General features: G+C 38.4%; 1 protein-coding gene across 2 annotated transcripts in view; it reads right to left on the bottom strand.

Moving 5' to 3' along the window:
- ELP3 (elongator acetyltransferase complex subunit 3) overlaps window positions 1–27528 on the bottom strand; it is a 119623-nt gene that overhangs the window by 28011 nt on the left and 64084 nt on the right. For both annotated transcript variants that reach the window (XM_004382186.2, XM_023736728.1), the window contains exons 11-14: window positions 22403–22493; window positions 11139–11204; window positions 9115–9342; window positions 8134–8215 (exon numbers count right to left, since the gene is read on the bottom strand). In XM_004382186.2, the coding sequence (XP_004382243.1) occupies window positions 8134–8215; window positions 9115–9342; window positions 11139–11204; window positions 22403–22493 (467 nt within the window). The remainder of the gene's footprint in view (window positions 1–8133; window positions 8216–9114; window positions 9343–11138; window positions 11205–22402; window positions 22494–27528) is intronic.

Here is a 27528-nt window from a genome sequence, read left to right as displayed (position 1 = left end):
GCCCCGATGGGACCCGGCCCAGACCCTAGGCCCAGACCCTAGGCCCCTTCCTGCTGGCTCTGAACCCATCCTGCCACCCACTGCGGCACCCAGGGGACACAGCCCAGACCCCAGACCCCTCCCACCACAGCCTCAAGGGGACCCTTCCCGGACCCCAGGTCCCTTCCTGCTGGCTCCAGACCCCTCCCACCACCTGCCGTGTAAACAGGTGACCCGGCCTGGACCCAGGCCCCTTCCCGCCAACTCTGGAACCCTGCACCACGGCCCTGTGGGGACCCAGTCTGGACCCCGGGCCCTTTCCTGCCAGCTCAGGACCCCTTCTGTCACTGCCTGTGGCCCTAAGGGGACCCTGCCCAGACCCCAGGCCCCTTCTTGCTGGCTCCGGACTCCTCCTGCCATGGCACCCAGCCCAGACCCCAAGCTCCTTCCCGCCACCTCCCACCCCACCCACCACCTGCCACGGCAAACAGGACTGGGCCAGGACCCAAGACCCCTTCCTGCTAGCTCTGGACCCCTCCCATCACAGCCATGAGGGGACCTGGCCTAGACCCCATGCCCTTCTTTGCTGGCTTATAATGCCCCACCCAACCACAGACTGCAGTGTTTCCACACTAGCCCCAAGCCTGGTTCACGATATAGAAAAATGACCCATCTCCACCCCTTCCCTCTCTGCTGGACCTGCCCTGCTGTACCACAGCTGAGTGACCGGCCCTGCACACCAGGACAAGGTGGTGAGAACTATTGTGCCCGCAAGTAAGCAAGCAACAAAGCATGCCCAACCTACCCGCCCAGATATAACCAAACCAAACAAAAAGGCAAGACGAAACAAACAAACCCACAATCAATAAATAAAGAAAATAATACCTCAATGTCTTGGAGACAGCAGACAGTATCAAAACATATAAAAAATATAGGATAAAATGGCTCCAGTAAGTGATCAGAACCAGTTGATCAGTACCAGTTCATCTTCCAGCATAAGAAAAGGAACCACATGATAGGGAATTCAAAAGTCTAATATTCAGGGCACTCAAAGAGATTAGGAAAGATATTCAAGGAAAATGCAGACAAAATCATGGAAAACACAGACAAAACCAATCAAAACATAGCCAAAATCAAGGAAAATGCAGACAAAGCAATAGAAGAATTCAGGAAAATAATACAAGAACAAAATGTCAAAATAAACATTTAGAAATCACACAAAACAGCAATTATAAATCCAAAAGATAAACAACAAAATTTCAGAAAAGAACAATGCAGTAGAAGATTTTAGAAAGAAGTTTGAAACAATGGAAGACAGAATCAGTGAAACTGAAGACAAATCTATGGTTGCCACTTTGCTTGAGAAAAAAAACCACTGGGTAATAGAAGAAACCAAAGATGGAATAGAAAAATTTCTAGAATCAAATGAGAATGAAAACACATCATACCAAAACCCATGGGACACAGCAAAGGCAGTGCTTAGAGATCAATTTATAGCACTAGGTGCACATATCAAAACAAGAGACAAAATCAAAACATTCGCCCTACAACTCGAATAGAAAGAGAATAGCAAAAGAAGCCCACAGCCACCAGAAGAAAGAAAATAATAAAGATCAGAGCAGAAATAAATGAAATAGAGAGAAAAACAACAGAAAGGATCAACAAAATCGACAAACCACCGGCCAAACTGACAAAAGAAAAACAAGAGAGGAAGAAAATAACCCAAATAAGAAATGAAATGAGGGTCATTACAATAGACACAACTGAAATAAAAAGGATCATAACAGTTCAAAATTGTACTCCAACAAATTTGAAAACCTAGACGAAATGGACAAATTTCTAGAAACACACTACCTACCCACCTAACACACTTAGGTAGAAAATCTCAACAGACCCATAACAAGAGAAGAGATTGAAAAGGTAATTAAAAAATTCCCAACAACAACAACAAAAGTCCTGGCCCAGACAGCTTCACCAGAGAAATTCACCAAAAATTCTGCCAAAATTCTCAACAAAATTCTAGCCAATAGAAATCAGCATCATATCAAAAAAATAATACACCACGACCAAGTGGGATTCATACCAGGTATGCAAGGATGGTTCAACATTAGAAAATCAATCAACATAATCCACCACATAAATAAAAGAATCATATGATCCTTGCAATCGATGTAGAAAAGGCATTTGATAAAATCCAACACCCATTCCTGATAAAAACTGTAACCAAAATAGGAGTAAAAGGGAAATTCCTCAACACAATAAAGGGCATCTATCAAAAACCAACAATCAACATCATTCTCAATGGACAGAGGTTGAAAACATTCCCCCTGAGAACCGAAACATAACAAGGATGCCCTTCATCACCACTCCTATTTACCATTGTGGTTAAGAGCTCAGCTGCTAACCAAAAGGTTGGCAGTTCGAATCCACCTTGGAAAACCTGTGGGGCAGTTCTACTCTGTCCTATAGTGTTGACTATAGCAATCGACTGGAAGGCAACAGGTTATTTAACATTGGGCTGGAAGTCCTAGCTAGAGCAATAAGGCAAGAAAAAAGAAAAAAAGGGCATCCAAATTGGTAAAGAAGAAGTAAAACTGTCCCTGTCTGTGGATGATATGATACTATACACGAGAACCTAAGACTCCACAAGAAAACTACTGGGACTAATAGAAAGATTTCGCAAAGTAGCAGGATACAACTGACAAAAATCAGTTGGATTCCTATATATGAATAAAGAGAACTACGAAAAGGAGATCAGGAAAGCAATACCATTCATAACAGCCCCTTAAAAAAATAAAATATTTAGGAATAAAACTAACCAGGCACGTAAAAGACCTATACACAGAAAACTACAAAACACTACCGCAAGAAACCAAAAGAGACCTACATAAATGTAAAAACATACCATGCTCATAGACAGGTAGACTCAACATTGTGAAAATGTCAGTTGTACCCAAAGCAATCTATAAATACAATGCAAGCTCGATCCAAATACCAACAGCATTCTTTAAAGCGACGGAAAAACTAACCATTAACTTTATATGGAAAGGAAATAGGCCCCAGATAAATAAAGCATTATTATAGAAAAAGAACAAAGTAGGAGGCCTCTCCCTACCTGACCTTGGAACTTACTATACAGCCACAGTAGTCAAAATAGACTGGTACTGATACAACGACAGACACATTGACCAATGGAACAGAATTGAGAACCCAGATGTAAATCCATCTACCTACAGCCACCTGATCTTTAACAAAGGCCCAGAGTTCATTAAATGGGGAAAAGACAGCCTTTCTAATAAATGATGTTGGCACAACTGCATGTCCAGCGGTAAAAAAATGAAACAGGAACCATACTTCACACCATACATAAAAACAAATTTAAAATGGATCAAAGACCTAAATATAAAACCAGAAACTATAAAAATCATGGAAGAAAAAATAAGCAAATCAACACTAGGGGCCCTAATATATGGCATAAACAGCATACAAACCATAATTAACTATACACAAATACCAGAAGATAAGCTAGCTAAATGGGATCTTCTAAAAATTAAACACTTATGCTCATCAAAAGATTTCACCAAAAGAGTTAAAAAGAGAACCTACAAACTGGGAAAAAATTTTTGGCTATGACATATCCAACAAAGGTCTAATCTCTAAAATCTATAGGAAAATCCAACACCTCTATAATAAAAAGACAAATAATCCAATTAAAAAATGGGCAAAGGATATAAACAGACACACTTCACCAAAGAAGACAGTCAGGCGGCTAACAGATACATGATGAAATGCTTGCGATCCCTAGCCATCAGAGAAATGCAAATCAAAACTACAATGAGATACCATCTCACCCTGAAATTACTGGCACAAATAAAAAAAAAAAAAGAAAATAACAAATGTTGGAGGGGCTGCAGGGAGCTTGGAACTCTTATGCACTGCTGGTGGGAATGTAAAATGGTACACCATTTTGGAAAACGATATGTTGCTTCCTTAAATAGCTATAAATAGAAATACCATACGATCTAGCAATCCCACTCCTAGGAGTATATCCTAGAGAAATAAGAGCCATCACATGAATAGACATATGCACACTCATGTTCACTGCAGCATTATTCAAAATACCAAAAAGATGGAAACAACATAAGTGCCGATCAACAGATGAATGGATAAACAAACTATGGTACATACATACAACGAAATACTATGTAACGATACAGAACAATGATGAATCTGAAACATCTCACAACATGGATGAATCTGGAGGGCACTATGTTGAGTGAAATAAGTCAATCACAAAAGGACAAATACTGTATGAGACCACTATTATAAAAACTCATGAAAAGGTTTCCACACAGAAAGAAACAATCTTTGATGGTTATGAAGGTGGGGAGGGAAAAACAGTAACTAGACAATCAATAGTTAAGTGGTAACTTTGGTGAAAGTGTAAGACAGTCCACATTACTGGGGAAGTCACCACAACCTGACCAGGGCAAAGTCATAGAAGCTTCACAAACACATCCAAACGCCCTGAGAAACTGAGCTACTGGGCTGAGGCCTGGGGACCGTGGTCTTGGGACATTTAGGTCAAATGGCATAACACAGTCCATAAAAAAAATGTTCTACATCCAACTATGGTGAGTAGTGACTGGGGTCTTAAAGTCTGCGAGCGGCCACCTAAGACACATCTACTGGTCCCATCCTGGCTGAAGCAAAGGGGAATGAAGAAGACCAAAAATGAAAGCGAAAGATGAGTCCAAAGGATTAATGGACCACAACTACCATAGCCTTCACCAGACTGAGCCCACAACAACTGTATGGTGCCTGGTTACCACCACTGAGTGCTCTGACAAGGATTACAATGTCCTGGACGGAGCTGGAGAAAAATGTAGAACAAAATTCTAACTCACAAAAAAAGACCAGATTTACTGGTCTGACAGAGAATGGAGAAACTCCAAGAGTACGGCCCCCAGACACCCTTTTAACTCAGTATTGAAGTCACTCCTGAGGTTTGCCCTTCAGCCAAAGACTGGACAGGTCTATAGGGCCAACGATAACACAGGTGAGGGTTGTGCTTCATAGTTCAATCATGTATACGAGACTAATGCGCACACTAGCCCAACGGCAGAGATGAGGGGACAGGAAGGGACGGGAAGGCTGGATGAATGGAGGCAGGGAAACTGGGGAAGAGAAGGGGAGAGTGTTGATGCATTGCGGGGTTTGCAGCCAATGTCACAAAACAATTTGTGTATTAACTGTTTGATGAGAAACTGATTTGTTCTGTGAACTTTCACCTAAATCACACACACACACACACACACACACACACACACACACACACACAAGAAATTACCCAAGATTACAAAGAGAGCTACTGGCAAAGTAGGAATGGAATCCTGGCCAACTGACTCCCAGTCAGTGTTGTTTCTTATACACCACATCTAATGAAGTAAGTGATTGATATGCAGCACACAAACACCAGTATCATCATAAAGAGATTTCTATTCTGAAGATCAACTTATGGAAAACAATTCAAAAAGATTTTTTTTTCAAAAACAAACTAAAAACCTTCATCACTGTTTTCAAGTCAGAAAGACCAAAGTCAAAATGAACAAATGGGAGGAAAAAAATTCGTAAAATCTATGTTATAAATACTTTAAATCTGTTTTCCTTGAAAGTTCTGAATAATGGACACCAGAGGTGTCTGATTCAGAAATGTAAATAGAACAGTAATCTATTACTAAATTAGAGAAATAATCCATACAGCAAATGTTCTGTTGGCAAGTTCATCTGTTCTTGGTTTTTTCATTTGACGGGTGACCAGAGGTTGAGTCAAACAGAACATCAAGGACCTAGGTGGTTTCCCCTATACAAAGCAACAGTGGGGCTTATAAGCAAGAGTGACAGGAAGTAATGCTTCCTCCCTTAGAACTCATTTTAGTCAAGAAGGCATTCCAGGACTCATCCTATGGAAACCCTCTGGTCAGAAGAAACCCCCTTTATAGAAATCTAGCACATGTATTGTACCAGCTGATAGGAGGAGTGTTGTTCCTTGTTACTCTGAGCAAGCCTCTTGCTTGTTATTTTAAGAAGCAACTCCACAAGCAGATGATCTGAAATTGGGCTATTATTTAGATTAGGATAAAAAGCCATAAAGAGGACAGATGGCTGATTTCCACTTAGAGAGCACCCTGATCATAAAAAGCAAAGTATGACCCCAGGCAAGTCAGAGGCCCTCTGCATGCAACATTTCTAAAGAGAGATGGATGACATGAGGGCAAATGAAATAATATGTAGAGCCGTGATAAAATACTGATGCTCATCAGTTTTAAAATTGATTAGGTTGCCACAGACACCAGATAATCACTTGATTGCATATAAGACATTAGTAGTGAAGGTACTGCCGGAGTCACAGAGAGGTATCATTACCTTACTGGTTTGGAAGAGAGTACTAAAACATTATACACAATACTATGATGTATGCTTTTCTTTCAATTGGTTTTTGAAAAAAAATCAAACAAACCCATTTTTCCGTAAGGTGATATTTAGTGTGTGGTCTGAAGACAAGCAGCATTAGGAATCATCTGGGACCCAGTCAGAAATGCAGGATCTCAGGCCTCATCCCAGACCTAATGAATCAGAATTTTCATTTTAACAAGATCTGTAGGTGATTCTTAAGCACATTTAAGCTTGAGAAAATAGAGTCCCTGGGTGACGCAAACATTTAAATGGTTGGCTGCTAACTGAAATGTTGGTGGTTCAAATCCACCCAGAGGCACCTCAAAAGAAAGGCCTGGTAATATACTTCCTAAAGGTCACAGTCACTGAAAACCCTATTTGCAGTTCTACTCTGAAACACATGGGGTTGCCATGAATTGAAACAGAGTCAATGGAAACTGCTTTTGGTGTACTGAAAACACCGACAGTGCTCTGACAAAAAAGGCCCACTGAAATTCCAGGTGCTATCAACTCTATGTAGTGTACATGCAGAATAAATTCCGAGTCAGTTCTGGCCCATTTCCTGGTACTTCTGGTCAACCATAGTTCAAAGAGTTGAGAGGCAAAGTTTTTTTTTTTTAATTGCAGACATCAGTACCAATCAGGTAAGCCTTATTTAGTTATCTCTTCTTTAGTAGGGTTAAAGATAACAGAGAAAGATATATATAAAGCTAGCCATGTTAAGAATACTTTATTAATCTGTCTGAATAATGCCAAAAAACATAAAACATAATTAGACTAAATAATTGAGCCTGGATCATTACATTTTCATAATCATTAAAATCTAGGTATGAGTATTGATTTCTTGGTCTGCAACAACTTCTTGATTTAAAAAAAAAAAAATCATTTCAACTTTCATTTTCAGAAAAGATTATTTTCTTAGAAGGTATAGTTTAGCCTTTAGAAATGCAGTATAGCCTAATGGGTTAAAAAGTAAACTGGAAGAAAATAAATTAATACTGAAGAAAAAATAACCTAAATTTTGATCATGACTTTCACCATGTTAGCTTCCTACTGGGAACAGCAATTTTTATAAGGATATAATACTAAAGAGTAGGAATAAAAGGCTGTATACATTATTTCTTGCTCCACTTAGAATTTCCTTCTCATGCCTATTTCCTCAATTATCTGATGTCCTAGATAAGGAATGGGAAAGCTTCCACACAGGGGGAAAAGCTGCTCCCCAAGAGCAAACTCATTGAGAACAATATTTGAGAAAAAAATTCTGCTTTTAAATATCTTGTACTTGCAACCAAGGGGCTATTTTAATTTTCTGAACAACAGCGATAATCTCCACACTGGCACACATTTTTCTTTGATCCATATTAGCAAATTCCATTTTCCCAGACCGAGTAACTAGGCACAAATCACAAGAGATGAGTTGACCATGATGGCTAGTATGACAGCAAGGAAGACAGGACACAGATTACATGTCTGAGGATAAGCTATCCTGCTACTCTGAGATGGGACTGCTTCTGAAAGTTCTATTCCAAACTGCTCGCACAAATTTTGTATTTAAGCACAAGTTCTTCCAAACTGTTCTGCCAAATTCTGAATGCAATAATCATAAACAGGGGCAAGAGAAGACTGAGGTAGTTTCAATTGTGGCACCAACTTAAAAATGTAAATGAATCAGGAACTTCCTCCCCCACCAATTACCTGAAATAACAGCTATTTTTCCAGATCCATGTTCTTCTCTAGCTATTCTTTCTGCTTCCTCCATCAGCAGCATACCAAATCCCTATAAGGAGCAATGGGGGTAGGGTGGGGTGGGGGTAGAGGGTGGGGGGGCGGTGGTTAGGAAGGAAAAGAAGCCCATTAAGAGGGGCCCATAAAACAAGAAGGCAGCTATAATTTAGCTGTTGCTAAAATATGTTAAAATAAGAGTTATAAATACCCATTTATGGGAGGAAGGAAAGAGAAAACATTCTATCATACCAAAAGCAGACTAGTAAAAAAGGTAACTTTGCAAGAGAGCCACCAAAAGGTTCTTGGTAGATAATGTAATCTAGTCATAAAGGGGTAATTTCTTCTCAACTTCTGTCTCTTTTTCGAATCTCTAGGCAATCTCCAGGTGATGGAAACCTCGTGCATCTACGTATCTATTTATTAGAGTCACCCCTCCAATTTCTAATAAGCTTTTAAACCCAGGTGAGATTCTTAATCACCATTTTGGGGGCTTACCCTATATCTATCATTAGTTGATTTTAACCTATTCCTGAAATTCCTGAAAAGAGTAAGTTGTTATTTATTTTGGTTTCTTACATATAACTTATATATGCGAAGTGCTTTAACACTTTGTAAGTGCTTTCACATCATCACCTCATTTGATCCCATAGTAGGCTGAACCACATGAAATGCCAATATCAGACCATTCCTGACTCTCAAAAATGGCAATTTCATATGGTTCAACCTACCATTATGTTCCACTTGACTAAGTCTCAATTTGTCCCTCTCTCCTCCCCTCATATACCCAAAAGGGTATAATTTGGCATCTCTGAACAATTAAATATTGGTTCCACTGTTTGTGTATTTCCTTCTCCCCTTCTCTGTCTCTTCCCTTTTCTTCCCCATTCCTTTTCTCTTTTCCTACTTTGAACAATTTAATTGTAAGTCTAACAGAAATGGAATACAGGATACCTGATGCTGAAATTTAGTAGGATCTCGACTGTTCACAGGAACTACACTTCCATACACGTGAAGTTCTCGGACTATGGAAACACCTCCACCCAACTCAAAACGGAAGGTTTCCTCTGAACACTTCCGCAATCGAAGGAGGCCAATCAAGATGTCTTGATCTGGGTCTTCATATGACAAGAATGTTTCCCAGCCACCGTTTGCGACATAATCTCTCCTTACTAATTCAACCTGTTTAATAAAATGCCACAAAAAATGTTTTTCAAGAATTACAGAACAAAGTTCATTTTTATAATTATATACATTTATTCAGGCTAATATCCAGTTAGGGATAAAGAAAGAATAATCATGACTTATGCTTCTTTCTACTTGTCTACTGCCAAATATCAAAGGTTAAATAAGAGTTCAAGCGTTGTTCAAGGACTATTATGAAAGGAAAACAATTTTACAATTCACAAATATTAGAACTTCATTAACTTTGATATTCTCACAGAGACCCAGCTCAGTAACTGCTTCCATGTACTTAAATCTTTGATCCACTATGAACAATCTCTAAGGTAAAATTATAAATTATGTCACATGTATAGCCCTGGGAGCACCCTCTTACCCCAAAACTCTCAGGAGCTCAGTGGTTTCATTTTCTAGTCCTTACCTCCTCCACTAAAACCCACTTCCAGGAAAAAAAAAAAAAAAATTGGTCACTTGTTCCTTGATGGGATTTTAAGAAAGTGAGCCCTTGTGGTGCAGTGGTTAAGCACTGGGCTGCTAACTGAAAGGCTGACAGTTCGAACTCCCCAGCCACTCCAAGGGAGGAAGATGTGGCAGTCTGCTCTCGTAAAGATTACAGCCTTAGAAACCCTATGGGGGAGTTCTACTCTGTAGGGTTGCTATAAGTCAGTATCGACTTGAAGGCAATGGGTTTTTTTTTTAAATGGCAACCCACAGGGCATTTAAAATATACCTAGTTACAGGATAAAAACATTAAAAGAAAATTCAGCTACTGGAGAATAGCTTTTGGGGAGAAGCTCTTGTGGTAGCAATCTGCATAGGCTTTTGACTCTAATTCGTTGTACAAGTAGCCCTTATACTCTGTACAAATGTATGCAATAGGTAATAATATGCATATACAGATAAACCTACATATGTAGACATGGCTACCCCAGATACACTTAGTAAGTGAATAGATTATAGCCATAGTGAGTTAACAATTCAGATCAACCCTTACATTCTTTCTCAAATTAATGCTAAATAATTGGACTGTGTAAGAATTTGGTAAAATGATTACTGTACTTGGGTCTATTTTTTTCCTCAAAACATTCCAAGTGAGAAAAATGTCAAATAAACAATTTATGTTATAAACAGAAATATCATATTGTCCTAGCTTTTCTCAATCAGCGTTCCAAAAGAGAATTAAACCCCACAAAAATTTTGGCACACTGGCACACTGACATAATAGATGTATATAAGAGAAGTTAATTCATTGCAAACAATGAATGCCTTAGGGCATTAGGCTTAACTTTTGTGGAATCCTTGTTGATAAGGGCTAAACTAATCATTTGATTACCATCAATGGGCAGATCATACATACCCTGCTCTATTCAAAGGTCTAGAACTTTGCTGTTCAATACTAGCCACATGTAGCTATTTACACTTGAATTAATTCAAATTAAATAAAATGAAAAATTCATTTCCTCAGTGTGCTAGTCACATTTTAAGTGCTCAATAGCCACATGTGGTGAGTGGCTACCACATGGGACAGGGTATATTTCCAAAATGGCAGAAAGTTCTATTGGACAGTGCTGGTCTAGAATGAGGTTCAGAAGTAGTTTTCCTAATCTGGTTCTCCTAAAATTCAGTCATCCTCGTATTTGGCTTTCCTGCCTGGACATCTGTATCTGATCCACAATTACTCTTCGCTCTTAATTTACTCATTAACTTCTAGGGCTCTGTCCTATTAGTAAGGTGTGGGTCTACTGGCAAAGATATAAGAACAGGACCCAAAATCTGTATAAAATAAAGAAACTAACCTGATATGGTCGTACTTTGTGATGAATTTCTTGGATTCCAACCTCCCTGGTTCTCACATCTCGACACTGCAAAAAAAAAGGGGGTGGGGAGGGGCAAATATAAAACTAGTATCTAATTCATTTTTTATTTAAGCTTCTCTACCAAACCTGGAGCTCAAAATTAAGTTTGGATATAATTTACATTGAGATAAAGGAACTGAATAATTTCAAAATGAACACATTTCTAATAAATTTGAGGATAAGGGAAAATAGAATGAAAATGTCTGAAGTAGTATAATGCTCTGCTTTTGAAATAAATTTAGGATTCGAAAGAGACCAATATATAATACAATCTCGGAGGTAAAGACCATAAGTCATAAAATAAGAAAATAGTTTTACTCACAGGCTATAACTGTATCTGAAAGTAAAATTCAAAACTATGTCTACAGAAGAGTAAAAAACATGAATTTCTAATTTTTAAAAAACTTTCATCATTTTATGACAGTTAATATTTTTAGGATCACCATATTTGTATCAATTTAGAAATGTCAAAAAGATGTTCTGAAGATTGCTATTTTTTGCAAGGAAGGGCACTGTGGAAGGAAGAAAGGAAATAAGGAAGGATCCTAGAGCCATTTATTATACAATCTAAACCAAAATCACAAATGGTTCTTTGAGTTATCACTGGGAGGCACAAAGCTCCTATAGATGATGTCAACAACATGATGCCTGGTCTGCATGGACAAGCAAATGTGACGCAACTCTCATTTTTATTCCACAAACCAGTATGCATGCTACACAGCCTTACATTTAGAGTTAGAAAATCTTTACATTATTTGATGATATGTCCTATATTTTTTCCCTATAGAACAAACCATAAAAATTATTTTCAGGATTCTAATATTTTCCACCAGTGGTAAAAGATCACCCCAGGAAATGTGATGACGTCATGGTAAACCATTCTACTAACAGCATATTTATGCAGGACTGCTATATATGTATAGAATTCCAAGAGAAAAATAAGAGCTCATTACTGAGTCCCATAAAAACATAGCTATCTCCACATCCCAGAAGCCAGCCCAAGATAATAATGCTTTGCTGATGTGGATTCTGTTAAGTCTAGTAAACAAAAATTATACAGTAAACAAGGATCAACAATCTACTAATTTAGATGCTGTCTTTTAGTGACAGTCGTTTTATACAGTAGCTTGCATATGAATGTTCTATAGTTACAAGTTCTTAATGAACACTTGCATGTTTTTTTGGCATGTTTGTTTAAAGTCAGAGATTGATGTATACTTAGTTTCTGGTAAAGATGTTGGCAGTGGGAACAAGACGTCGTCTGGCTATGACTGAATTCCAGTATTTATAGTCAATCCCAGTTTACTTTAAGAGAGGTAATTATGCTTTATGAGAGGTACAGGGTTAAAGAAGACGGGTGGATAATGAGATGATCAGGATAACCAGGCCAGGTCAGTCACTTCTGCAACAGTATTTTCAGAGGAGAGAGGAACTGGAGAACAAAGACAGCTGGAGACTGGGGAGCAGAGCAGACACACAATCTTGTTTGGTGCCGCAAATTATTGTAAATGCATTTGATGTTTACCTAGAAGTTAAACTGTTTGTCACAATTTTTTTTTTTTTGGTAGACTAGTCAATAATGTTCATAAACTCTTCTTTGGACAATCTTCTGAAAAACTTCCTCCATAATAATTTGATTGACAGAATAAAATGCTTTGGTTAAGTCCACAAACACAATATGTAAATCTTAGAACAACATCTTTCCAAGTGTGGTCCATGATTTCACTGTGCATAAGAACTACCTATTGGTGTCAGATTAAAAAAGATCCTACAGCCCCATCTCAGACCTACTGAATCAGAATCTCAGAAGACAAAGCCCAGATATCAGTGTCCTGGCCTACAGATTACTCATGGCTTGTCTTCTGGTGCCTATACAAAGTAGTTTCTAGGGCACTGAGGTTCAAACCTTATTGTGTATAAGAACAATTTACAGAGATGATTAAAATGCAGATTCCTGGGTTCTTTGTATTTCCAAAAGAAGCACAGAGGAGGTGTTTATATAAGTAAGTGACTGAATAGACATGGGGGAGGGGTGAGAGAGACTGGTATACATGGGGCAATAACATTGTTTGGTAATTATTTCATGCATATATTTCTTGTCTCTTCAAATGATCATAACTTCATTTTTTAATTTCTTATATTTTTTATTGTACTTTAGATTAAGGTTTACAGATCAAATAAGTTTCTGCTTAAACAATTAATACAGACATTGTTTTGTGACATTCATTGCCACTCCCACGACTTGTCAACATTCTCTCCTTCTCAACCTTGGGTTCCCCATTACCAGCTTTCCTGTCCCCTCCTGCCTTCTTGTCCTTGTCCCTGGGCTGGTGTGCCCATTAAGTCTTGATTTGCTTTATGGGCCTGTCTAATCTTTGGCTGAAGGGTGAACCTCAGGAGTGACTTCAGTACTAAGTTAAAAGGGTATCCAGGGGCCATACTCTTGGGGTTTCTCCAGTCTCTATCAGATCAGTAAGGCTGGTCTTCAAAGTTAGGATTTTGTTCTACACGTACCTCCAGCTCTGTCCAGGATCCTCTACTGCAATCCCTGTCAGAGCAATCGGTGGTGGTAGCTTGGCACCATCTAGCTGTGCTGGACTTATTCTGGTGGAGGCTGTGGTAGCTGTGGTCCATCAGTACATTAGACTAATCTTTTCCTTGTGTCTTTGGTTTTCTTCATTCTCCCTTGTTCCAGATGGGTGGGACCAGTGGATCTTAGATGGTTGCTCGCAAGCTTTCAAGACCCCGGACACTGCTCACCAAAGTAGGATGTAGAACACTTGCTTTATAAACTATGTTATGCCAATTGAGCTAGATGTCCAAGACCATGGTCCCCAGGCCTCAGCCCAGTAATTCAGTCCCTCAGGGAGTTTGGATGTATCTATGAAGCTTCTATAACCTCGCCTTGGTCAAGCTGTGCTGACTTCTCCAGTACTGTGGACTGTCTTAGCCTTCACCAAAATTAACACTTATCTATTGTCTAGTTAGTGTTTTTCCCTCCCCACCCTCATAACCATCAAAGATTGTTTCTTTCTGTGTGGAAACCTTTTCATGAGTTTTTATAATAGTGGTCTCATACAGTATTCGTCCTTTTATGATTATTTCACTCAGTATTATGCCATCCAGATTTATCCATGTTGTGAGATGTTTCACAGATTCATCATTGTTCTGTACCATTACGTAGTATTTCATTGTGTGTATGTATCATAGATTATCCATCCATCTGTTGATGGGCACTTAGGTTGTTTCCATCTTTCTGTTATTGTGAATAATGTTGCAGTGAACATGGGTGTGCGTATGTCTACTTGTGTGACCACTCTTATTGTATGGTATTTCTATTTCTAGCCTTTTATGGAAGTGACATAATCACTTTCTGAAACAGTTGTACCGTAAGAGTTCCAAGCTCCCTGCAGCCCCTCCAACATTTGTTATTTTCTGTTTTTTAAAATTTGTGCCAGTAATTTGAGGGTGAGATGGTATCTCGTAGTTTTGATTTGCATTTCTCTGATGGCTAGTGATCACGAGCATTTCCTCATGTATCTGTTAGCTGCCTGAATATCTTCTTTGGTGAAGTGTTTGTTCATATCCTTTGCTCATTTTTTAATTGGATTGTCTTTTTATTGTATAGGTGTTGTATTTTCCTATGGATTACAGAGATTAGACCCTTGTTAGATTTGTCATCACCAAAATTTTCTTCCCAGTCTGTAGGTTCTCTTTTAACTCTTCTGGTGAAGACTTTTGATGGGCATAAGTATTGAATTTTACAATATCCTAGTTATCTAGTTTATCTTCTGGTATTTGTGTATTGTTAGTTATGGTCTGTATCCTGTTTATACTGTGTATTCTGGCATCTAGCATTGACCCTATTTTTTCTTCTACGATTTTTATGGTTTTTGGTTTTATATTTAGGTCTTTGGTCCATTTTGAGTTAGTTTTTGTGTATGGTGTGAGGTATGGGTCCTGTTTCACAACATCCAGTTGTGCCGGCATCATTTGTTAAAAAGACTGTCTTTTCCCCATTTGTCATGCATCGAATGTGTCTTGCAAAAATTTCTGTCAACTTGGCTAGGTCATGATTCCCCGTATTGTATGATTGTCTACCATTTTATCATCTGATGTAATTTCCCTACATGTGTAAATGCTATCACTGTGATGTAGTAAGGTGGATTAGCAGCAGTTATACTGACAAGGCCTACAAGATTAGATAGTGTCTTAAGCCAATCACTTTTGAGATATAAAAGACAGAAGCAAGCAGAGAGACATGGGAACCTCATACCATCAAAAAAGCAGTGCTGGGAGCAGAGTGTGTCCTCTGGACCTGAGGTTCCTGTGCAGAGAAGCTCCTAGACCAAGGGAAGATTGATGACATGGACCTTCCTCCAGAGCCAACAGAGAAAGCGTTCCCTGGAGCTGATGCCCTGAATTTGGACTTGTGGCCTAGTAGACTGTGAGAGAATAAATTTCTGTTTGTTAAAGCTATCCACTTGTGATATTTCTGTTATAGCAGCACTAGATGACTAAGACACCATTTAATGGACTTTGCGCCTTTGCTGAAGATCAGGTGGCCAGAGGTGGATGGATTTACATCTGAGTTCTTGATTCTGTTCTATTGGTCAATATGTATGTCATTGTACCAGTACCAGGCTGTTTTGACTACTGTAGTTGTATAGTAGGTTCTAAGATCAGATAGTGCAAGTCCTCCTACTTTATTCCTCTTCTTGAAAAGTGCTTTACTTATGCTGGGGTCTCTCTCCCCTTTCCATATAAAGTTAATGATTAGCTTTTCTATCTCATTAAAGAATGTTGTTGGTATTTGGATCAGGATTGCATTGTATTTATAGATTGCTTTGAGAAGAATTGACATTTTCACAATGTTGAGTCTTCCTATCCATGAGCATGGTATGTTCTTCCATTTACATAGGTTTTCTTTGGTTTCTTGCGGTAATATTTTGTAGTCGTCTTTGTACAGGTCTTTTACATGTCTGGTTAGATTTACTCCCAAGTACTTTACTTTTTTAGAGGATACGATAAATATATTGCTTTCCTGAATTCATTTTTGTAGTTCTCTTTTTATTGGTGTATAGGAATTCAACTGATTTTTGTATGTTTATCTTGTATCCTGCTACTCTGCTGCATCTTTCTATTAGTTCCAGTAGTTTTCTTGTGGAATCTTTTGGTTTCTCTATGTATAGTATCAAATCATCCACAAATAGGGACAGTTTTACTTCTTCCTTACCAACTTGGATGTCCTTTATTTCTTTTTCTTGCCTTATGCTCTAGCTAGGACTTCCAGCACAATGTTAAACAGGAGTGGTGATAAAAGGGCATCCTTGTCTTGTTCTTGTTCTCAGGAGGAATGTTTTCAGTCTTTCTCAGTTAAGAGTGATATTGGTTGCTGGTTTTGGATAATGTCCTTTATTATGTTGAGGAATTTCCCTTCTATACCTATTTTATTGAGAGTTTTTATCAGGAAGGGGTGCTGGACTTTATCAAATGTTTTTCTGCATTGACTGAGATGATCATGTGATTCTTTTATTTATGTGGTGGATTATGTTGATTGATTTTCTAATGTTGAACCATCCTTGCAAATCTGGTATGAATCCTACTTGATTGTGGTGTATTATCTTTTTTGACATGATGCTGAACTCTCCTGGCTAGAATTTTGTTGAGAATTTTTGCATTTATATTTTGAGAGATATTACACTGTAATTTACTTTTTTTGTGGTGTCTTTGCCTGATTTTGGTATCAGGGTTATGCTGGTTTCATAGAATGAATTCGGAAGTATCTGTTCCTTTTCTATGTTCTGAAATAGTTTGAGTAGTACTGGTATAAGCTCTTCTCTAAATGTCTGGTAGAATTCTCCAGTGAAGTCATCTAGGCCAGGGCTTTTACTTGTTGAAAGTTTTTTCTTTTTTTTAAATTACTTTTTCAACCTCTTCCCTTGTTATGCGTCTGTTCGGATTTTTTACCTCAGTTTGTGTTAGTTTAGGTAGGTAGTGTGTTTCTAGAAATTTGTCCATTCACTCTAGGTGTTCAAATTTGTTGAAGTATAGCTTTTTGTAGTACTCTGTTATAATCCTTTTTATTTCATTTGGACCTGGGTTATGTATGTCCTCTCCTGTTCTTCTTTTGTCAATTTGGCCAATGGTTTATAGATTTTGTTGATCCTTTCAGAGAACTAACTTTTGGTTTTGTCGATTCCTTCCATTGTTTTCCTATTCTCTATTTCATTTATTTCTGCTCTGATCTTTATTATTGCCTTTCTTCTGGTGGCTGTGGGCTGCTTTTAATGCTCTTTATTTGTCTGAGTTGCAGGAATAATTTTTGATTTTGTCCCTTTCTTCTTTTGTAACGTATCTATTGCTATAAACTGACCTCTGATCACTACCTTTGCTGTGTCCCAAAGGTTTTGTATGATGTATTTTTATTCTCGTTTGATTCTAGGAATTTTTTAATTCTCTCTTTGATTTCTTCTATTATCCAGTGGCTTTTAAGCAAGATGTTATTCAGTTACCATGTATTTGATTTTTTTTTCTTGCTCTTCTTGTTATTAATTTCTACTTTTGTGGTATGAACACAGAAGATGCTTTGTATTATCTCAATGTTTCAGACTATGTTGAGGGTTGCTTTGTGGCCTAAGATGTGATCTATTCTGGAAAACATTCCGTGTGTGTTGGAAAAGAATGTATACTCTGCCGCTGTTGGGTAGAATGTCCTAAATATGTCTATGAGGTCAAGGTGGCTCACTGTAGCCTTTAGATTTTCTGTATCTTTGTTGAGTTTCTTTCTAGATGTCCTGTCCTTTATCTAGAGTGATGTGTTGAAGTCTCCTACTATTACTGTGGAACTGTCCATTTCTCTATTCAGTGCTGTTAGATTTGTTTGATGTAATTCTGAACCCTGTCAATGGGTGTGTAGATATTTATTATGGTTATGTCCTCATGGTTGATTGTCCCTTTAATCATTATATAATGTCCTTCCTTAGCTTTTATGGCAGATTTTGTTTTAAAGTCTGTTTTATCTGAGGTTAGTATTGCCACTCCTGCTGTTTTTTGGTAGCTGTTTGCTTGATATATTTTCTTCCATCCTTTGATTTTTAATATATTTATGTGTTTGTTTCCAAGGTGTGTCTCTCGCAGACAGCGTATTGATGGGTTCTGTTTTTTTTTATCCATTCTGTCACTCTCTGTCTCTTTATGGGTGCATTTAAGCCATTTATATTCAGTGTGAATATTGACAGATGTGAGTTTATGGCTATCATTTTGTAGTGCTTTTTCTTATGGTGCTGGTGTTTTCTTTGTTCCTCTTACTCTCCTGCTCTGAATTCCTTTTGTTTGTGGGCTTTTTTTCATTTTTGTAGATTTTGTGTCTACTGAGACTTTATGTTTTTCTTCTTTATGTTCATGAGTAGGTTTGTTAACTTTCTCTGTGGTTACACTGAAATTTACCCCTATCTTCCTAAGTTTAAACCAGTCTTTTATTACTTGATGATGCCGTGACTTCCTTTCCATTTGGAAGTTCTAAACCTACACTGTTTATTCCCTCCTTTATTGTTCTGATGATGCTGTCATTCACACACTGACCTCTCTGGTTTCCTGTTGTAAATCTTTTAATTTTGTTTTATACTTGAGAGTTCATTACCCAGGTTGATATCCGGCTGATGGTGTCTTACATCCTAGATTCACAATGTTGTCTGATGTTGTTGGTTCTCTAACCAAAGGACTCCCTTTAATAATTTTTTAAGTTTGGGTTTCTTTTTTACATATTCCTTTAATTTCTGTTTATCTGGAAATGTCCTAATTTTGCCATCATTTTTGAGCAAGTGTTTTGTAGGACATTTATTCTTGGTTGGCAGTTTTTTTCTTTCAAAAATTTTATATATGTCATCTCATTGCCTTGTTGCCTACATGGTTTCTGCTGAGTAATCAGAGCTTAGTGTTACTGGTTCCCCTGTGTATGTGACTTTTTGTTTTTCTTTAGCTGCTCCCAGGATTGTTTCTTTGTCCTTGGTTTTAGCGAGTGTGATTATGATATGTCTTGATTTTCTTTTGGGGTCTATCTTACATGGGATTCGTTGAGCTTCCTGGATGGTCAGCTTTTCATCTTTCATGACATTAGAGAAGTTCTCTGCTAGCAAATCTTCAATGATCCTCTTCGTGTTTTCTGTTTTTTCCCCCTTGGAACTCTAATCACACGCAAATTTTTGCTTTTGATTGTATCGTACATCATTCTCAGGGTTTCTTCATTCTTTTCTCTGATTTTTCCTCAAAGTGGTATCCAACAATTCTCCTTCAATCTGGCTGATCCTGTCTTCCATTGTTTCAAATTTGCTCCTAAAACCTTCAACTGCACTGTCCATTTCTAAAGTCTTGTTTATCTTTTGAATTTCTAATTGCTGTTTTTGTATGATTACTAGTTGTTTATTTATTTTGACATTTTGTTCCTGTATTATTTTCCTGAATTATTCTATTGCTTTGTCTGTGTTTTTCCTGATGTTGTCTGTATTTTCCATGATTTTGTCTATTTTTTCCTTATTTTTGTCTGCATTTTCTTTCATCTGATGGAGAACCCTGAATATTAGAGCTTCGACTTCCCTATCAGGTAGTTCCAGTGCCTTTTCTTCTACTGGAAGGTCATTTGCTGTTTTATTTTGGTCACTTTCTGGAGCCATCCTGTCTTGTTTTATATGTTTTGATATTGCTTGTGGTCTTTGGGACATTCAGGAATTATTTTCTTTGTTTATTAATTGTAGATTTGTTTGTTTCATCCTGCTTTGTTTCATTTGGTTATGTCTGGGCAGGCAGGCTGGGTGCGTCTTGTTGTTTGCTCACCTATGGGCATGATACTTCTCACCACATTGTCCAGGTGGGTAGGGCCGGTCACTCAGCTATGGTGCAGCAGAGCAGTTCCTGTGGAGGTGGAGGGGCAGGGATTGGTAGTTTGCGACATGAACTGTGGCTGACAGGGTGGGACTGGGGGGCAAAGAATGGTGGGGTCTAGGGGACTGTGTCAGTGTTATGTGGTACGTGGAAGATGTAATGTGCGGAGCTAAGTGGGTGAGTGAAAGAGAGAGATACAAAAGAATAAAAAAGGAAAAAATGACGGAAAAAAGAAAAATAAATAAAATCGTGGGGCAGTAGGATTTGGCAGGTGGCGATGGGGCAGTCCTTGTGAGGCTGCGTGCTGGTGGCTCTATAGCCGAGTGGTGTGGCTCAGCATGGTGAGAAGGGGCGCGAGCAGTGCATGGGGCTAGGTGAGTGGAAGAAAGGAAAGAAGGGTAAGAGAGAGAAGAAACCAACAGCAACAACAAAACAAATAAATAAAAACAACAAAAATATGGTGGGGGGGGCCGGCTGCTGGGGCTAGGGTGGAACTGGGGTGGTGGCTAGCTGATGTCTCTCTTGCTGGATGGCATGCCCGTCAGGATGGGGCAAAGGCAGCGCAAGGACCAGGTGGATGTGAGAAGGAAAAGGGAGAAGGGGAAAGAGAAAGAAAAAAAAAAAAAATGGCGCTGAAGCAGCCAGCCTGTGGGGGTGGCCTAGACCTGGGGAGGCCCTATACCAGAGGCTCTCCAGCCAAGCAGTACAGCACAGCCCACCAAGAAGGGATAGGGCAGCACATGGGGCCAGGTGGGTGGGAGAAAGGATAGGAAGGAAGGGAGAGAGACAGAAGCAACCACAACAACAAAAGAATACAAAAACAAAAACAAACAAAAAATAAATATATACAATGTGGTGGAGAGGGAGCCAGTTGGTGATAGCAGTGCAGACCCAGGGAAGGCCACACACAGTGTATCTCCAGCCAAGTGGTGTAGCACGGCCCCTTGAGAAGGGGCGGGGATGGGGCACAGGGCTAGGTGGGTGGGAGAAAGGCAAGGAAGGAAAGGAGAGAGAAAAAAAACAGAAAAAAAGAAAGAACAAAGCAAACAAACCAAAAAAACCACAGCCAGTCAAGAAGGGGGGAGCACGTGGGGCTAGTTGGGCAGGAGAAAGGAAAGGAAAGGAAGGGAGAGAGAGAGAGAAGTAACAAAAAAAGCCAAAAAAAAAAAAAAAACCCCAAAGAAACAAACAAAAAAAGATTGCGATGAAGGGGCTGGCCGGTGGGGGCGGGGCAGACCTGGCAGTAGCGAGCTGGTGCTTCCCCTGCTGAGTGACTGCAACCTAGTGAAAAGTGGTGGAGACCACGTAGAGGATGAAGGGTGGGGGATGGGAAAGCGTTCATCCTGGTTACTGGGTGCTCTGTCTCCTGCTGGGTGCTCCCTGAAGTTGCCTTTCCACACTACCTGTCTGTGGTCCTTGGTGGCTGAGGTCGAAGATGGCAAATCCAGGCAGTAGCGGGCTGGTGTTTCTCCTGTTGAGCAACCGTGGCCCCTTGGAAAGCGGCGGAGGCCTTGTATGGGGAAGAAGGGTGGGGGGTGGGAAAGTGTGTATCCCTGGTTACTGGGTGCCCTGTCTCTTGTTGGGAGTTCCATGAAGTTGCCCTCCTGACTGCCTGTCAGCATTCCTTGGTAGCTGTAGTCCAAGATGGTGAATTCATGGCATATTAGCTGGTAGGGGAACTCTACTTTGTAGCTCTCCTTGTTCTCTGTTCTCTGTAAGTTTCTTATTCCATTCAGTGCTTGATCAAGTTCTTTATTTCTTCATTTGATGGTTAGGGTTCCAGGATTGACCTTTGTATCTGTTTTACGTAGTTTCAGGTCTTTGCTGCAGAGGGATGGCATGGTGCTTCTGTCTGTAGCACCATGTTGGCTCTGCCTTTCTCATATCTTCTTTTGAGGAACCAGGTCTTGGAATTTTTCTATAACTGTTATTCAGAATTGAACACACCATACTTTAAAAGAAAAATTGTTAAAAAAAGAAAAAATAAAAAGGAGCTAAGCACATAGTTGGCAATCTGGGTAAGTAGAAAAAACAGACATTAAATTGACACCGGTATACTCCTCTTTGGTAGATAGAAGAATGCCTTAAATATATGAAAAAAAGCTTTTCTGACCTGACTTGTAAGACTAGTTTGTAAGTGTGATAAAAAACCAAAAACCAAATCTGTTGCTGTTGAGTCCATTCCAACTCACAGCGACCCTACAGGACAGAGCAGAACTGCCCCACAGGGTTTCCAAGGAGCACCTGGTGATAGCATCAGTTTTTTTGTATTTAGATTACTTTAATCAGAACAGTTAAGTTCAAACAGCCATATTTATTCTTACCTGTATTCCAAGGTCTTTCATTCTTGCAAATGCCAGCTCTCTCAAATTACCATGCTCTACTCCTGAGCTGACTAACGGCATTGGAATATCTCTGAAGGAGAAAAACAGCAGCTATTGCAACATATAAATCATTCTATATAGCAGTAAGGCAGGAATGACAAAAACAAAAACAAAAAACCTATGAAGCTGACCAGAAATGCAGAAGCTGAGTATTCTAGACAGGAAAGAAGGCTCAGAGTTTATCACTTAGTTTTCTCATCTATGAAATTATAATGTTAATCTACCTTTCAGGGCTTTTGTGAGGAACTCCTAATGAAAATCACTTTATAATACTACCAAGTGCAAAACAAATATCCAATAACCACTAGTAATGATTTTTGGCTAAAGAGACATTTGTACTAAATAAAACAACAAATAAAAAAAATTTTTTTTAACATTTGTTTAAAGAGAGAAAATAACAATTAATATTAACATGCTGTTTTATAGCTTACAAACACTTTCCCATACAGTATCTAAGTGACAACCAGGAAGTTCAATAGCTTGGCTTAGCTAGCAATTGGTCTCAAAGAATAAATTCCCACTCCCCCTTTCCCATAATCTAAATTAAGAAGTGACTGTATTAGAAGAAAAACAGCTTGTCTAAGGATGAGAGGAAGTAAAATTTATTTCCTGGCATTAGTATAGCACATAAAGTGCTAGGCATCAAGGAGACTTCAATCAAAAGTTGAAGTTGTGAGTTCCATTTTAGTGCCCCAACACAATCTACTAGGCAAAAATCAGCATCTAACAATAAAAAAGTCTTCTTTTTTGTTTTAAAATCTGAATTAAGCAAGATTGTACTCAGTACATCTGCTTCCTATTCAAAGACAAGTCCCCAATTTGTTTTGTCTAATATTTGGTTGACTAGAAGAAAGACTTGAATATGCCAATTACCTTTTCTTCCCAGTTTTAGGTTTGAACAAATTTGAATCTTTTTCCTTCTCTTTTCACTAATTCCTTCAAATGTTAATACAATTAGCTTCTAATTCTAATATCCTAAAAAGTCTCAAAATTCAATCAATTAGCATTAACAGCTCTACACAATAAGTCTATTAGGCTCTGAAAGTCAATAGAGTTCCCATAGAGACACAATCTAAGATAAGCCAAAATTCTTTAAGACAATGACACATCAGGGAGTTCAAAGTTGAGAGACACATTAAAAAAGAAAAAAAAAACAAAAAAACCCTTTATTTTAGAGTAGTTAGAGTTACTATTGGAGTCCTGGTGGCACTGTGGTTAAGAGCTCGGCTGCTAACCAAAAGGTAGGCAGTCTGAATCTACCAGCTGCTCCTTGGAAACCCTATGGGGCAGTTCTACTCTGCCCTATAGTGTCGCTATGAGTAGGAATCGACTCGACCACAACGAGGTTTTTTTTTTTTTCCCCAGAGTATAGTATATATGATTTACTTGGAATTTTTAGTAAAATAAATTAATTTTCCATTTTTGGAACTGTAATTTCTTGAACTCAAATACATTTTAAAGTTACTAACAGATGAAATGAATAAAGACTATTAAATTAACAACTTTGATTTTAGGAAGGAATATGCAAATATACAGTTTCAAATATTTGCATTTCATATTACATATAACAAAGTTAAAGTCTTTTAAATGACCTTTTTTACTTGAAATACTTTATAACTTGAAACTATGTGTATACACATTCACAACTTAAAGTAAAATGCAAATTTTCATATTAATTATTATACATGGTATGAAATTAATCTGATAAAATCAATGGCAACCGCTACTGAGTACCCATCACATGACAAATGTAACCCATCACATGACAAATACTATGTTGTACACTGGTATCACTGAGGTAAGTTAAAAAAATTGGTAGTGGGTGATGAAGGGTAGGAAAGAGGAATTTAGTGGGGAAGAGCAGGGCTCCTAGAGGAACAGTGGGCAGTATGGTTGAAGTATAAATGAAACTATGAAGATGAGTGAAGAGGTAGGGGATAAAACGGATGGCTGGACACGGGAAGTGTATGCAGAAGAGAACATACGTCTAAAGTCTGTGGGTTGAAGGATAAACACTATATGCAGAGAATTGATCACTGGAAAGATAATTATCCAGTGCCCCAACAATCAATCAGAAAATCTCAACAACTTAAATAGAAGTATGTATTAAACCTCATTAGCTCTGTTACTACAGGTAGAATACATTGTTTTTAAAAGTTCCCTTTGCACAACAGAATTGAAGGAGATAATTCAGGACAGCACTGCTCAAGAGACTTGCTCACTAAGTCTACCCAGAACACAGAGGGAGGCTGCAGAATCCATCTCCTAACAAATACGTGGGTATCTCCTACGGTTACAACAGGTAAGTTTAATAATCTCCATGAACAACATTCTTTTACCCTATTCTTATTCTCTTGTCTCCTCTCTAAGGCCTAATTAAACCTTCCAACCCACAAAGAAATTGATTTGTTTATCATTAATTCATATTTGGAGTCCCTGGGTGGTACAAATGGTTAACACACTCAGCTGCTAACTGAAAGGCTGGAAGTTCGTGTCTACTCAGAGACACCTCATAAGAAAGGCCTGGTGATCTATGTCTGAAAAACCAGCCATTGAAAACCCTATGGAGCACAGTTCTACTCTGACACAAATGGAGTCTCTGGAACTGACTTGATGGCAACTAGTAAATTCATGTTTACAGTTCTATACTTTTTCCTTTCCCTCTTTCACCAGCACACAAGGTTAAAAAATTGCTCTAAATTCTAAACAGCATACTTTGAAAATTGATAGGGAAAAATTTAGGTGAGTATTAAACATGGAATTCAATAATCCAATAAGTGGGTAAATTTTATGGTATGTGAATTTTATCTCAATAAAGCTGTTAAAAAAAAGAGATTCTGCCTGAGGGAGGTTAGAATGCTTTTCTAAAAATGGGGTATTTCAACTAGTCTTCTATTTTCCCCAAACCTTCCGTAAACATTTTTAATTAAAATTTTTTGTTTTGAAAATGTTTCAAACCTAAGAAAAGTTGCAAAAACAGTACAAAGAACTCCTGCATCCTGTCTGCCCAGATTCCCTGACTGTTAATGTTTTACTGCATTTGTGTGAACACTTCTGCATGCTGCCAGTGACTCTCCCTCTCTCTCTCTACATACAGTTTTCTTGACAAATCCAAGTCTCGTCACCCCCAGTGTGTACCGCCTCAAAATAAGGGCACTTTCTTACATTATCATCACACAGCCTTCCCAATCACGAAATCAACATTAATACAACACTCCCATCCAATGTACATATATACTCTATTCAACCATTCCAACAATGTCTCTCTTTTAGGTGTCACGTCTTATCGGTCTTTTTCCATGTGGCACAATTCCACAGTCTTTCCTTGTCTCTCATGTCCTTCAAAGTATTAAAGAATACATGTGCATAACAAAGGAAGAGATCAAATCAGTGATCAAAAATCTCCCAACAGAAAAAAAAGTCCTTCCCTTTGGGAGCAAAGCAGAATGAAGAAAACAAGATACAAGGGAAAGATTAGTCCAAAAGAGTCATACACCATAACCAAATGGCATTTATTCCAGGAATGCAGGAATGGTTCAACATTAGAAAATCAATCAATTGAATACACCATATCAATAGAACAAGGAAAAGGAACAAGATCATCTCTATGGATGCAGAAAAAGCATTTGATAAAATCCAACCCCCTTTTCCTGATGAAAGCCCTAAATAGAAGACTGGTATAGAAGGGAAATTCCTCAATATGATTCAGGGCATATATGAAAAGCCAACAGCCAACATTATAATTAATGGAGAAAGACAGAGCTTTCCCCTTGAAACTGGGAACAAGACAAGAGTGCCTGCTCTCACCACTTCTATTCATATTGTATTAGAAGTCCCAGTCAGAGCAGTAAGACAAGAAATAGAAGGTATCCAGACTGGAAAAGTAAAATTATCTCTATTCACAGATGATACGATCCTATATACAGAAAATGCCACAGTCCACAAGAAAACTTCTAGAGCTAATAGAGGAATTTAGCAAAGTTATAGGGTACAAGGTCAACAAACCAAAATCACTTGGGTTTCTATACAGCAATGAGAAACCTGAAATGGAAATTAGGGAAACAATTCCATTTACAATAGCATCTAAGAGAATAAAATACCTAGGAATAAATCTAACCAGGGATGTAAAGGATTTATACAATGATAACTATAAAACATTGCTGAAAGACATTAAAGAAGACTTAAATAAATGGAAAGATGTTCCATGTTCATGGATTAGAAGACTCAATACTGTTAAGATGTCAATACTACCCAAAGTGATCTATAGATTCAATGCAATCCTGATTAAAATTCCAACAGCCTTCTTTACAGAAAACCTCAACTTTATATGGAGTGGCAAAAGGCTCTGAATAGCTAAAGCAATACTGAGAGAACAAAGTCTCCTACTTTGTTCTATACTATACAGCTATAGTAATCAAAACATCCTGGTACTGGTATAACAATAGACACACAGACCAATGGAATAGAATTAAGAGTCTGGAAATAAACATCTATGGTCAACTGATTTTTGACAAGGGTGCTTTTGATGGGGAAACAAGAGTTTCTTCAATAAACGGTGCTGGGAAAACTGGATTTCAACATGCAGAAAAATGAAACAGGACCCATGTCTCACACCATACATAAAAAACAAATTCAAAATGGATTAAGGACCTAAATGTGCAAACTAAAACCATAAAATTCTTTTTTTTTAATTATACTTTAAATGAAGGTTTACAGAACAAACTAGCTTCTCATTAAACAGTACATATGTTGTTTTTATGACATTGGTTAACAATCCCAAGACATGTCAGTACTCTCCCTTCTCGACCCTGGGTTCCCTATTACCAGCTTTCCTGTCCCCTCCTGCCTTCTAGTCCTTGCCCCTGGGCTGGTGTGCACCTTTAGTCTCATTTTGTCCTATGGGCCTGTCTAATCTTTGGCTAAAAGGTGAACCTCTGGAGCGACTTCATTACTGAACTAAAAGGGTATCCGGGGGCCATACTCTCAGGGTTTCTCCAGTCTCTGTCAGGCCAGTAAGTCTGGTCTTTTTTTGTGAGTTAGAATTTTGTTCTACATTTTTCTCCAGC

Source organism: Trichechus manatus, unplaced genomic scaffold (assembly GCF_000243295.1).
Source record: "Trichechus manatus latirostris isolate Lorelei unplaced genomic scaffold, TriManLat1.0 scaffold00091, whole genome shotgun sequence".
In the NCBI taxonomy this organism is placed as follows: Eukaryota; Metazoa; Chordata; class Mammalia; order Sirenia; family Trichechidae; genus Trichechus; species Trichechus manatus.
Note: the sequence above shows the minus strand (reverse complement) of the source record. Positions and strands in the feature narration are given on the sequence as shown.